At 41.3% G+C, this 12,868-nt stretch overlaps 1 protein-coding gene across 2 annotated transcripts in view; it reads right to left on the bottom strand.

Moving 5' to 3' along the window:
- PDS5A (PDS5 cohesin associated factor A) overlaps positions 1 to 9,610 on the bottom strand; it is a 78,028-nt gene extending 68,418 nt beyond the window's left edge. The window contains exons 1-2 of one of the 2 annotated variants that reach the window (XM_071432518.1): positions 9,365 to 9,610; positions 8,416 to 8,586 (exon numbers count right to left, since the gene is read on the bottom strand). In XM_071432518.1, the coding sequence (XP_071288619.1) occupies positions 8,416 to 8,586; positions 9,365 to 9,391 (198 nt within the window). In that variant the 5' untranslated portion in view covers positions 9,392 to 9,610. The remainder of the gene's footprint in view (positions 1 to 8,415; positions 8,587 to 9,364) is intronic. The other variant, XM_071432517.1, reaches the window with a different exon arrangement.
- Positions 9,611 to 12,868: the final 3,258 nt, after the last annotated feature.

The raw sequence follows: 12,868 nt of genomic DNA, 5'->3' as shown, positions 1-12,868 counted from the left end.
CTTTGTGTAAACAGAATTTGGATATCTCTATTCTGTTCAGCAGCAACTAGACAAGTGTTCCATCTCTGAAACCTTTGTCCAACTGCCAGCAAGTTTTGAACTAATGTAACTTCAGGGAAGTTCAGTAACAAAAAAATTAGACGTATTTTATTAGAAAAGTGAGGTAAAAACATTTTCCCAGGCAAAGTTCTATCACATATACAAAGTAAACTGAGACACACAAATGTTTTCCTCAGTTTTTGAGAGACTGATTTTTGGGTATTTAAAACAGCAGTAATAAGATTTCCATAGTAAGCACAAGTTGAGTCCTGGTCTTTTGATGGGCTTTCACACTAGATGCACGGATAAAAACAGTTTTAAGATCAGTAAGTTACATAATATTTTAAAAATATTGTAAAACTGCAGATGTTAAGCTATTTCTTCATGGTCAATCAGGCTATTTCCACAGAGAGCCATAAGTAAGAGAGAGACAAAATTGCAGAGGAAGAGGAATTCTTTAATGAGTGCAAGCAAATTCTAATACTACTAATTACTAATCTAGCTACTTCATTTTTAAGCATGTGCATTTTTCAGGTGTTGTAGACACCAAAGAATAGTGTGTGAGAAAACTCCAGAAATATAAGACTTCTCCAAAATCCTTTTAAAAAAATGTTCTTTCTCCTTCTCTTTCATCTTCAATATCTGTTCAAATATTATTGGTAAATAGAAAAGACATGTGTCTAATGCTTATGAATGTATTTTGCCAGTACAAAACCTTTTCTCTCTTTCAATAGTTTAGAAAATTTTGATAAATCTCATGGAGAGAGATGTCATAATTTCTAGCATTAGAAACTGAAGACATGAGGCCTAAAATGCTAATGACTACCAAACTGTAGAACAGCAGAACATGACAGGTTGTACTCACGGAAGACAACAGAGTACCATTAAGATTAGGTAATATAACTGAACAACCAGGAAGAAACAGGAACTCACCTGAGAGTAAGACATTAAAAAGGCTGATCAGCCTTCACAGTAAATTTGAAAGGATTTTTTCCCTGCTGCAAACCTGGTCCTAACACTGAAGCTCTGACACCTCCATCAGCTAAGTATGTACCTTCAGTCTCGTACAAGTAAAATGTATGTTTAGATTATCCCCATGCTATCCAGGTACCAGAAAGTTTTCCATCTTCATTCCTGAGCAGCAAGTATGCTGTGCCAATTTTATCTTTGTTTCTCCTTAGCAGTATTTCATCATGCTTAAGAGATCTTTACAACAGCCAGATTCTGATGTCAGCACAGCAGCGGGAATACGGTTCATTAGTTTACTGCAGCTGCAAAGCCAGCAAAACACACATTGCTTTGAGTAACACCAATAATAAGCATGTGTTTTACATTTCTAGGTAACAATGGTGATTAACAAGATATTGCAGTCTGGGAAAAAACCCTCAGATACAAACAATGATTAACATAAACTGGGGACTACAGAAAAGTTTGGTTTCTTTAACTACCAAAGTGGCTAAATGGCTGTAGTATATGCTGTGAACCAAAGATCTGCTAATTATTTTGTCTGTTGTTTTTCTTTATTATAGCAGAAGATGCACATTAACATTAAGCAGACAAAACAGTAAGAACTGATTCAAGTAGACAAGGTAAAAAAGTAATCACATATATATGCCTGATTTCCCTTTCTATCAATCATCTCCATATTACTGTCTGCAAGCCCAGGGATAGTTCTTCTTTCACTTTGTATCACTGGTAAGAGAATAACACTTCCTTTATGAGACTTTGACCACTACTAAAGCTCCTGCTGTTTTGCAAACTTAGGCAAACGAAGTCCTCAAGTCTCCCACGTTGTACCATAAAAATACATACTGACTTGCATATCCACCTGAAGTGATTTCTATGACTAAATCATGTCACTTACACTGAAGACAACATCAGTAGAGCTCTGGTCTGCCACAGGCTTCCACTATGCCCCGAAGTAATATTTGGCATTCAATAGTTTTGCAATTTTAGAAGAGGGGGACAAACTCAGAAGTTTGTAATTTATTATTATCACAACAACCCTTAATCATCTCTTTTCCAAGGTAAATAATCCTGTACTTCTCAAACTTCTAGTCAGTTTTTGTAATACTAATGTTAATATAGTACTTGCTAAGTGATTACACACACAAAAGGAAATACCACAATCAAAATCCTGAAGCCATTACTTGGTTCCACTTACATTAAAAAACTTGCTCTGGAGTTACTCAAGGTTATTTAGTAGAGAAGTACCAGTCAAAGACCACCTTTCTTATTTATCATAGATGGAATACTGTAACTGAAGGAAAATACTTGAAGAAAATTAATATTCTATACTGTATTTTCAAATGGTAAAGTCTGAAGATTTGCATGCCAGCCTCCCACCTACTACAAAGTTTCTATATAATGCCTGTAAAACAGCCTGTAACAGTTTTCACAGAAAACATTAGTCATTTTCTGGATTTTTTAGGAGATAAGGCCTGATTTACAGAAGCCCTGGGCACTCAGAAATGTAGCTGAAATCAAAGAAACTTTCAGTCTGAACATATAAAGTGCCACAGAATGCACTTCACTTGAAAAGTCACAATTTAGAAATACCAAATCAGACATATGAAGCCAGCTTGTCTTGTCTTTCTGATATTAGGGTTTGTTTTTTTCCTTTTCAGTAACTCTTCAGTTCCCCATCTTTTAACTGTGATTAACACCATGCCTCACAAACCTCAAGCATTAGCATAAGAATAAGATTTAAAAAATCTCTGAAGTTTCTAACAGAATAAATAAGGACATGAAGACTTCTGAACTAGTCTGTCCATGTCAGAGGTCAGACATCAGAAATTATCATTTCTAATTCAGCAACCTTTTGGGTTTCCCTCCCCCCCTTTCAAATGGGGGCTTTTTTCTTTTTCACAATACATTTATGTTAGTGTTGCTGGGAAACCATTAGAATAATACTGTACATGTGAAATTGCCATTAATTACTGATGCACTTGTAACAAAAGAAAATTATCAGATACAAAAACAAACGGTGTCATCATCAATCAGTTTGAAATTCAGTAACATCTGGGTGAACTTGGTAAGCCCACATGGTCTGTTCCTCTAAGGACTGACAAAACTGGGACATTTACAAAGCAATTGGTTAATATTCCATTTGGAAAAAAAAAATCAGAACACAATTTCTTCTTCTCTGACTAGTGGCCTGTCCTAGTTAATGAAAAACTTGATTGTTACAAGACTCAAACTAATTAAAAAGATTAAACTATGGGCAAAATCAAATTAAAAATTTGGCTTTAGGCTTATGTGGCTAGCAATAGCTCAAGAACATTGCAACTGCAGTCTGCAGTTAAATACAATTCATGAAGTTTAAAACTATTAGAATAATTAACTGTGGATCATTTCTGTAACCTGGCTGTATGACCTCCACAAAATTACTTATAATTCTTAAATATATGCATGTAAATACATGCAAGTCACCCATGTCATACAAGACTTGCCAGCAAAGAGCATTTATTAGTTAATATACTATCCAACCCTCTTACTATGTATATACCTTTTCCTTTCAAACATACCAAATTCTTGTGGGTGACACAACAGATTTTCTTCTATCAGATGACATTTTAATTTGTTTTTTTTAGTATTGTTTAATGTAACTATCCATGTCAGATCAAAGGTCCATCTAACTACACAACCTCAGAGAGCAGCCATTAACTTACGCAGAAATATCAGGTTTAGTTAAAAGAAACTTTTTTTTCCTCTCCTGTAACTACAGCCTATTTCAAAACATTTAAGTAGCATCAAGCAACCTTTCTCAATTTTAACATGATGTAACAGATGCCTAAAACTACCTGTGCATGATATGACACATTGTTAGCATTACCCATTTCTAGTGGTATGAAAGCACAAGAGGCCAAACTACAAAGGGGCCAATACCTGATAACCAGAGGAACACACAGAAAGGCAATGGAAAGGAGAGGGAGGGGGTTTGTTTCGTTCTCACACAAATACATATAATCACTAAGAAATGCCAAGGGACAAGACAGGCAAGACTTCAAGGCACACCTGGAGTGCTAACTTCCCCAGATGATCACAAGCCAGGCCTTGGGGTGGGCATGGCAGAGGGAGAGAGAGGATGAAAGGGTGTGGGGGGCATTGAAATCAAATGCAACTTTCACAGCAAATGCCTTGCCTAACTGTCACCATGGAAAAAAGAACAAGACTACTAGATTGAAAAACAAAAGAACAATCATTCCCCCAAAAAATCCAAACCCCCACAAAACAAAAACCAGAATCCTAACTCAGCCATGATAAAGAGCTGTATCTCCCTCACTAAATTCTAACCCATAAAACTTAGTTTCACAGAAATATATTTAAACGCTGGCTTAAACCTGTGTTTAAATTTTCCATGCTGAAATAAATTTATTGCTTCTTTTCCTTTGAAAAGTTTCAGAAACTTTTTTTTTACTTGTGTATATTTAGTGTCTGATTAAATGTGCATTTTACAAATTTCATGAATTTGTGTTTACACTGATATCTCAAGGTAAAAGCAAATGTTGCACTGTAAGTATTTTCTTTTTGTCTACAGACTTGTCTTACACTTTACCAAACTGTACAGTTCCTAGTACAAAGCTTTATCTGAACTCACCATCCTGCATGCTTTCTTTTACATTAAAAACTCTAGCAGGCATGATAGTTTTCCAGAAACAACACAAATGCCCCCATCCCTATCTCAAAAGAGAACATTTGCTAACTTGAACATTCAAATTGACTCTGAGGCTCCTTCAACACTCTAAGGCAGGACTGTCACAAAAAGAAGTTGGTTTTGCCCTGTGCCTGATCAAGTATTTGTGAGTTTTCCTGATAAATTACATGAGAAAAGGGTTCAGGTTAAAATTAACTTAGTTGGAGAGGGGTGGGTGTTCTGTTGTTGGTTGGTTGGAGTTTTTTGCCCTGCTAAGTTTTAATCCGGTCAACCCTTCCATTTTGGTGTGCAACAAAACAAAATGCTTGTAAAGAAGGTACAGAACAGAGGCTGGGACAAGCACGTGAGAGCACCACATATTTTGGTGGCAGTTCTGGCTTTGCCTACAAGGGCTGTTTATGTCAGTCACTGAGAAAATCAGTCTCTGCATTTTGGATTGATGAGGCTATTTGTAATGGATCTGGCAATTAAGTACACTACTATTAATCTTACTCATAATGACTAAAAATGTTTTATATCAATGACATTTTATCATTCTCTTGTGATCAAAGTTATATCTGAGATTTAATAGTTTAAACTGACAACAACACACAATTCTGCAGTTTAACATGGCAGTAAAACACAGTCAATTCTGAAAAAAATTAAATAGTCATAAAGAAGTTTTGCAGCAAAGCAGATGCCAAGATTCTAAAACTTCTTTCAATCCTCAACTATCTCATGGAGAGAAATATAATATGGCTAACACAATTGCTCTCAAGTTTTATTTAGGTTTTGTTTTGATCTTGGAACTGAAGGAGGGCTTCTTGGGTGCCTTACAATTGTTTGACATAACCAAGTAAGAGAAGGGGAAAGCAAAGTTACCATCCCCCTTTATAAACCTTAACCCAAATTGTCAAGCATCTGACTTGCAGCTCTAAAATCAATCCCTATATAACTTGAACATCTGCCCTGTAAAGAGAAAGACTGACCTAAAAAAAAAGATTTTGTGTCAAAAGTACAGTAAACTTCAACACTCTGCTACATGCTAGCTGCCTAGTTCGGTTAAACTTACTTGGATCTATTGAATGGACATCTGAGCCCAGCCACAGCACACCAGTTAAAATCACTTCCTCAACAGCTGGAACTATACATCACATACTGTCCCACTCTAAGAAGGCACCAAACCATCCACGTAATCTAACACTCCAGAAACCACCTTTGACTCCATTAAGCACCTGAACTTGTGTTTCATTTGCCATACATACGCAATCCTGAGGCATTTCCTTTCTACATCCCTCAAAAGATCCATGTCCATTTTAAAATTCTCAATATTTTCATTTTCAGGACAATAATAATGTTATCATACAGATATATCAAAACACTTTGAAAGTATCTGGCCTACATTTTATTACCCACAACGCCAAGCAGAAGGAGGGAATGGATATAAAAACATTCTTTTTAAAAGTCCTTGGCACAAAAGCTGCTGCTCAGGCACTCTGGGACAGGTGCCCAGAATGTCTCAAGTTCCAATAATAAGAAAAGCTTTCATTAGAAGAAGAGGTCTGGACACAAAAATACAGATACAATACCAGAAAACTTGCTAATAAGGACACAGATTTGTAACCAGTTAAGTTGACCATGACTTCAACAAGCTAAAAGAACAAAAATTTGCAGGAACTGGTCCACATCCTGGTGGCCAAAACTCTGAGTTGCACATTTTCTGTAAGAAACACCTTCTGTAAGAGCATCTTTGGCTGATGCATGGCCAAGAGGACAAAAAACCTACAGTTTCAAGAACTGATTCATGCCTGAGTTGGTACATTCTGTTAAAGCTGGCTTTTATCATTAAGTCACATTTGAAGTTCTGGAAAGTTATCTTTTGAAGAAAACTTGAAAAGATTTAACAAAACTTTTTCAAGCATTTCTATCCCAAGCACAGCAACATCATAATATTCCACGTACCAAAATTAATTTGCTTTTATAAATTAAGTTGATATAAAGAAGCTCTGACTTCATCATAAAGAACATACACATTATACAAAAGCATAAAGAAAAATATACTTGTTGGTTTAGTCCTAGAATGTACAGTACTTCCCATTTTCTTGATGCTTCAGTAAAGCCCATACCTGACAAAAAAAATTCCTCTAACTCAGATTAAACAGTACCAATACAGTAAGAAAAAACTTTCTCTGTCATTTCAGACAGAAAAAAAATTCAGTAGGTGCAGTAGCAAAGTATTTGTTTACATTTGAAGTTACTCTCAAATTTTTTGGCTGTCTGAATTTTGTAACAATAATTCATTAAAAAACAACAGAAAAAAAGTCTGCTCTTAGCCTGGAAATTATGTCTAATACACACACACACATGTGAATTCAGTAAAACATGTATACATGATTTTGAAGTTCCATTATTCCTATTATATAGGAATGACATGGTTCACCATTCCAAGTCCACCAACTGGGACAAAATAAAATACCTGTTTCAGGGATCAGCTCAAAACTGCATTCCTCTACATTCCAGACTTTAATCTGAGGTATCTGTCTAAACAGTCACAACTCTAGTATCCTCTCCTGTAGCTGGCACTATTCCACTGCAGTTCTGAAAATACTAGGCCGAACTTGTCCATTCCATAATTTTCAAAACTGTAAATGGACAACAAGGCTCATTTTCAAAAAAAGAACAGTGATAGGTGCCTTGCTGCTTAAAAAAACAAAGCACAAAGCCTATGTTCTCCTCACATTTATAGCAAAGAAAACTTTTCAATGTACTAGCTGACCAGCCCAGACCGTGATTTCTATTTTTCAGTCTTTGTGGAGTCACTGCTGTCATAGGAAACAGATCATCAGATGATAGAGTATTACCAATCTCTAAAAATTATTACTCCACCCTGGGCATAGGACCAAATCCTAGGTTACAAAAACCTTTGGTCCAAAGACCATGGTGTTAACAAACGAGCTGTGTCAATATTTGATCAATGCTCAACTTAATTCTCTATTTTCAGCATGGACTTAAGAAATAATCCTACTGTAGCACAGTAGCATTTTTTTTCCAGTGGAAGAAGGGATTAATAAAGTAAAAAAGAGGCAAGACTCGCACTCCCTCAGATGCTGTCAAACAAGCAGAGAAGATGCTTTTCTAACAATCCCTTTTGCTCAAGAAAATTTAGCAATTTTGTCAATTATACTAAATAGGAAAAAAACAGTGTGCATTACACTAAGTTAAAAAATCTGAGGGAGGTTTTACATTTGAAACTATTTCAAAATTCCATCCATAAACTCCAGAAATTAAGCTCTGTTTTTGGCAAACAGTGTGATCTTTTCAATCAAAATTACCCTTACGTAGGCCTACTTGCTTCCTCCACTCAACTATACTTTCTTCAAATGCCGGAACCCAAAACACCACCTGGCTTGCCAAAAAATTTTGCTAGCATATCCTGTAATTATTACTTGTGATTCCACTTCAGACCTCTCCTCTAAACTGTGGATATGTTTCATGTACAAATTAGCAGTTAATGTACCAATTCCAGCATTGAGAGAACTCACAAGACAACAGTAATGAATTACAAAAAATGGGGAAAATGGGTCCTCCGCTTTTAAGGAAAAGCAATGAAGTCATATTCCCTTAAAGGTCTGCAGGCAGGAAGGACAACAAAACTCTGGCAGTTCTCCATTCCAGTGATAAAATGTCTACCTTAACAAGTAAAAGTTTCAGGGAGGGGGGTGGTGGTCAGAATTGCTCACCTTTAACCGTTTAACCACCTCATCGTTGGTAATTTTGTCCGTAATCTCCTTCACTCCAGGAGGATAGTAGATGATTTTACCGTCGGCAGCAGGTTTTGGTTGGGTAGCAGGGAAGTCCATCCTGGCGCTGCTGGTTATAAACTTTCCTTCTCCACAGTCCTCTACCGGCCTCTATCGGTCAGAAAACAAAAGTTCAGCAGAATAGAAACGACTTTCTAACCCTCTTTTTCCATTCCTCACCCTCAATTCGCTGAAGGCCCCGGCTATCGCCCCGCCGGCCGCGCCCCCCAGCGCTGTCCCCGCCGCATCCCGGCGGGAGCGAGGCCGGGCCCGCCGCCGCTCCCCGCGACTCGGGCCTCCCCGCTCCCCTCCGGCGCCTCCTTTCATTGCGGGGCTGCTCCAGCCCAACACTGTTAGTTCGCAGCCGACGGTTTTACAATGAAATTTGGGGCCCAATCGAAGGATACCCCGCGGCTGAGGGCCCCTTACGGCCCGGGGGGTGGGCCGGGGACGCCGTTCCGGCCCCAGGGGGTGGTTCGGAGCCGGCACACCGGTCCCGGAGCCGGGAGACGAGGCCTAAACAGTTAGGCCTCAAAACTATCGGGAGGCAGAGAAGCCAACAGGAGAGGGGGAGGGAGGGAGGCGGCGGCGAGCGCAAACAAAACCCCCCCGCGACCCCCCCAATTCCCTCAGAGCCCCCCACCCGCCCTCCCGCGCCTCCAGGAGCCCCCCCGGGGAGGGGGCCCGGCCACTCGCCACTTTCCATTTGTTCCCGCAACTTCATGTCCCCTCAGCCCTCGCCCCGCACCCCCCCCACCCGCCCCGCCGCCCCGCATTCGGCCGGGCCCACAAAGAGCCCCCCGCAGCCCCGGCTCCGCGCACACACCCCCGCGGCCGTGGGGAGCGGGGAGCGAGCACGGGGGGAAGCGGGACCCGGAGCCGCCTTTACCTCATGCAGCTCCGGAAGGTGCAGCATTGAGCAGCCTCCGTGCCGGGTGGTGCTCGCCGCTCCGCCGCCACCCCGCCGGCCGCTGCCCTGGGCGCTCCCGCCGCCTCCTGCTCCGCGGCGCGGTAGCTCCTGCTCGGGAGCGCTGGCTGGGGGAGGGGGAGCGGCTCGGTGGCGGCAGCAGCGGCGGCGGCGGCGGCCGGGAGAGGGGGAGGCTCGGGCGGAGCGTGCGCCGCGGGGACCCAGCGCCGCTCTCCGCCCGCCCAGGGAAGCGCAGCCCGGGAGGAGCCTCCGCGCCGCCCCCGCCCCTTCCCGCCCGCGGCCGGCGGCGACGCCCCGCCAGGAGCCCCCAGCCCCCGCCCCGGGCAGAGGGCGAGGCCGCCCAGTGGGTGCCGGGCAGCGCGCGGACCCCCGCGCAGGGTGCCGGGCAGTGCCGGGCGCGGGCAGCGCAGCGCTGCCTCAGCTTGGCGCCTAAAGCCCCGGAGCGGCCGGGCCGGGCAGGCTCCGCCGGGGCGGCGAGGGCACGGCTGGCGCCGAGCGGCGATGCCCGGCTGCTGGCAGTGTCAGCGAGCGAGGCTGCGGGGTCCTGGCTGCAGGGCGGGAAGGCGAGAGTTACTTTGCTGCTTCCTTACGGAGCCCGGGCCGCTCGTGGCTGCGCGGGCTCGTCTGGCCGGTCCCTCAGGCATCTGGGGCCTGGTCAGCGCGATGGAGAAGACAGCGTGGGGAAACGGCGTGCGGGGCGGCACGGAGAGTGCGGAGGCAGGCGAGAGTGAGCAGTCCTTCTTCAGGCAGATGAGGGGAAAGAGAGTATCCACACTTTGGTTATAAATCTTAAGGAGAAACTTGAATATGCAGACCAAAGGAGCCCTCACCAGCCAACTCAGGAAATCCTTCTGTGCAAAATGTCTTTGTAATTTAATATTCATATTGCCAAGGGATGGGATATGTCTGGAAAGTCAATAGCAAAGTGGGATAAATCTGTCTGTTTTGAATCTGCAGTATGTACCCTGTCTGAAGTGTAGGTGGCTATGAAATGTTTTCTAGATGCCCGTACTGTTCAGAGAAGGTATGTGACAGCTGAAAGATGACTTCTAGCTGATCAAGACTAATTTCAGATCTTCAGCTGCTTATTTTTTTTATTCAAACCAGCTAAAAGTATTATTTTTCTTTATTTTGGAAATCTCTAATGCATTTTCTTCAGAGCAAATTGAAGGTAGGAGGTCAGGACCATCTCCACAGAGGGATGTTTCCATGGGGGTTGCACAGGTACGACAGGAGCCTAGCCAGGCACAGCAGGGTGGGCTAGCACAGCCCAGCAGTGGCAAAGGACAGATGCAGGAGGGTGAAGGGGTGGGAGAGGATGGGAAAGGGGTAAGTAAGTAAGAATATGGTGAAGCATGCCAAATTCCAGCTTTACAAGGTGCTGGTGGAAAATGTACAGACTGAGAAGCTTTTTGGAATGTCAGGTGTAATAGCATGTGGGTAGGAAATTGCTCTTCTATATTTACGTTCCTTGTCTCCCTGCAGTGTTGTCCTAGGGGAGTTAAAGCCTTGAATGTCCACAGCCTCTATGAAACCAGCTTAGAAGGATTATAGTGAAAGTGACTGAGAGTTGCAATGAACACTTGGAGAATCTGACACTGATTTTGAAATTTAGAAGGATGTCATGAGACCAGGCATTTAAATCTGGCTGTGAATCCAGACTTAAATGAAATTAGTCTCTCCAAGCTTAAGGATCAATGGATTTAGGCATTCACAATAGACAGGTGACCCTAAGGTTGTACTGATTTTAGTAAATAAATAAAGCCAAAGCATGTCATCTTTTTTCTGAATCTAAACTAAAGGGGCCATTTAGATTTGCCTTAACATGTAACGACTCAGACTAGCTATCAACTTTAATTTGTTGTCAATCAAATAAGAGGTACTGTCAGAACTTTTATACATTGAACATATTTGGGTCTTCTATCCTTAAATTTGTTACATAAGGTACTTCCTTCTCCAATCAAGTTACTAATATAAACCATTTGTTGTAGGTTCCTTATTTTTATACACTTCTTTTAGCAGAATAAATTAGAAAGAAATCCCAGAAGAACATTCTGTAACTAAATAAAGTATATATGAAAAACCTATATGAGCTTGTTTCAGTTTATATAGAAAAAGACAGAATCTAAGTCAGTAAAAATAATGGAAGAAATAAGTTTAAAGAGTCCATTGCTAAGGTTTTTTTCATGAACCCAACATAGAGCTAGAAAGACATTAGGCAGACTTCTCCTTGGGCAGAATTAAAGTACTACAGGTTTTGCATTCCAGAAATTATAGCTAGGTCTCTGAACTTCATGGATCTTAATATTTGTTTTCAAATATTCTTTAGCTGATATTGAAAAGCACTGTTTTATGTATATCATTAGTGTGATCTACAATATCATAACTTCTTGTTGTAATCTTGTAGTCACAAGATTTTTTTTCACAAACTGACACCATCTTTATTTAGAATTGTTTATTCAGTGGGTTGTGAAGTAGGACTAAGAGCATAATGGTCAAGGGCTACTCTCCCACAACTTGCTTTTAGTCTAAGTTAAAGACAAACACAGTGCAAAGCCTCTAGTATGCACTTCTAATTGCTTTTATTTTTCATCAAAGACTAAGATAAAGCCTTGCATTGTAAGAAATACATACATTGAAGGTTGTTGTCATCTTATTGCAAAGCTCCCATACCTTCTTGGTGATTTCTCATGGGCAGCTCCTCACAGCACTGACTTCTCCTTCTTCTCCTTCTTCTTCCCAGCACAGCCAACAAACTCTAACTCTCTCCTCACCTACCTAACCCACTCTTTTGTAGCACTTGTCTTCTTATTGGACACAGCTGTGGCCTGTTAAGGGCAGGCCTGTTCCTAATCTTTGGTGATTAGTACAGCTGCAACTCCTCAGGTGTGAGATTACCTTCTGCACTGTCTTAATTTTCTTACATTCTATCCCTCCACAGAAGGTAGCATGTAGTTAGACAAGGCAATTCAAAGATTTGACTAGAGAGTGCCAAGCAAGGTTTGCTCATTCAATTAAAATTCTGTTTCAATTTATGCAAGTTCTTTGTGAATCCCCACACTGAAGTACTCTTGGTTGTGGACCAAGACCTCTCTGTCTTCTTGCAGATTTCAGATAAATAGTGACATTAGAATAACACAGAAAGTCTTGAAAGGAATCAGTGTAAGGTTGACTATCAAGCAGTTCACACAAGATTCCTGCTTTTATGGGTAATGAGTGATTAGTCAGCAGTATGTTAGCCAGATATGTAGTGTTTTGAGTGAGTCTTGAACAAATCATATTAGCAAAGTGGCTGAGAGGAGTAGGTGCAAATTCTGTAATCGTGGGCTTATTAGGCAATGGTTCTATCTTTTCTCAGAAGAGAAGCAGTGGGATTTGTACTTCTGCACCATTTGAAATTCTAAAGGGCTAAAACAGAGCATGTAGTTCTGGTATCACACCCAATTAAGGGACGTATGAATGAAC

This window comes from Agelaius tricolor, unplaced genomic scaffold (assembly GCF_023055355.1).
Source record: "Agelaius tricolor isolate 1412-34295 unplaced genomic scaffold, bAgeTri1.0.p SCAF_8, whole genome shotgun sequence".
NCBI classification, from domain to species: Eukaryota; Metazoa; Chordata; class Aves; order Passeriformes; family Icteridae; genus Agelaius; species Agelaius tricolor.
This window is presented reverse-complemented; position numbering and strand designations above follow the sequence as displayed.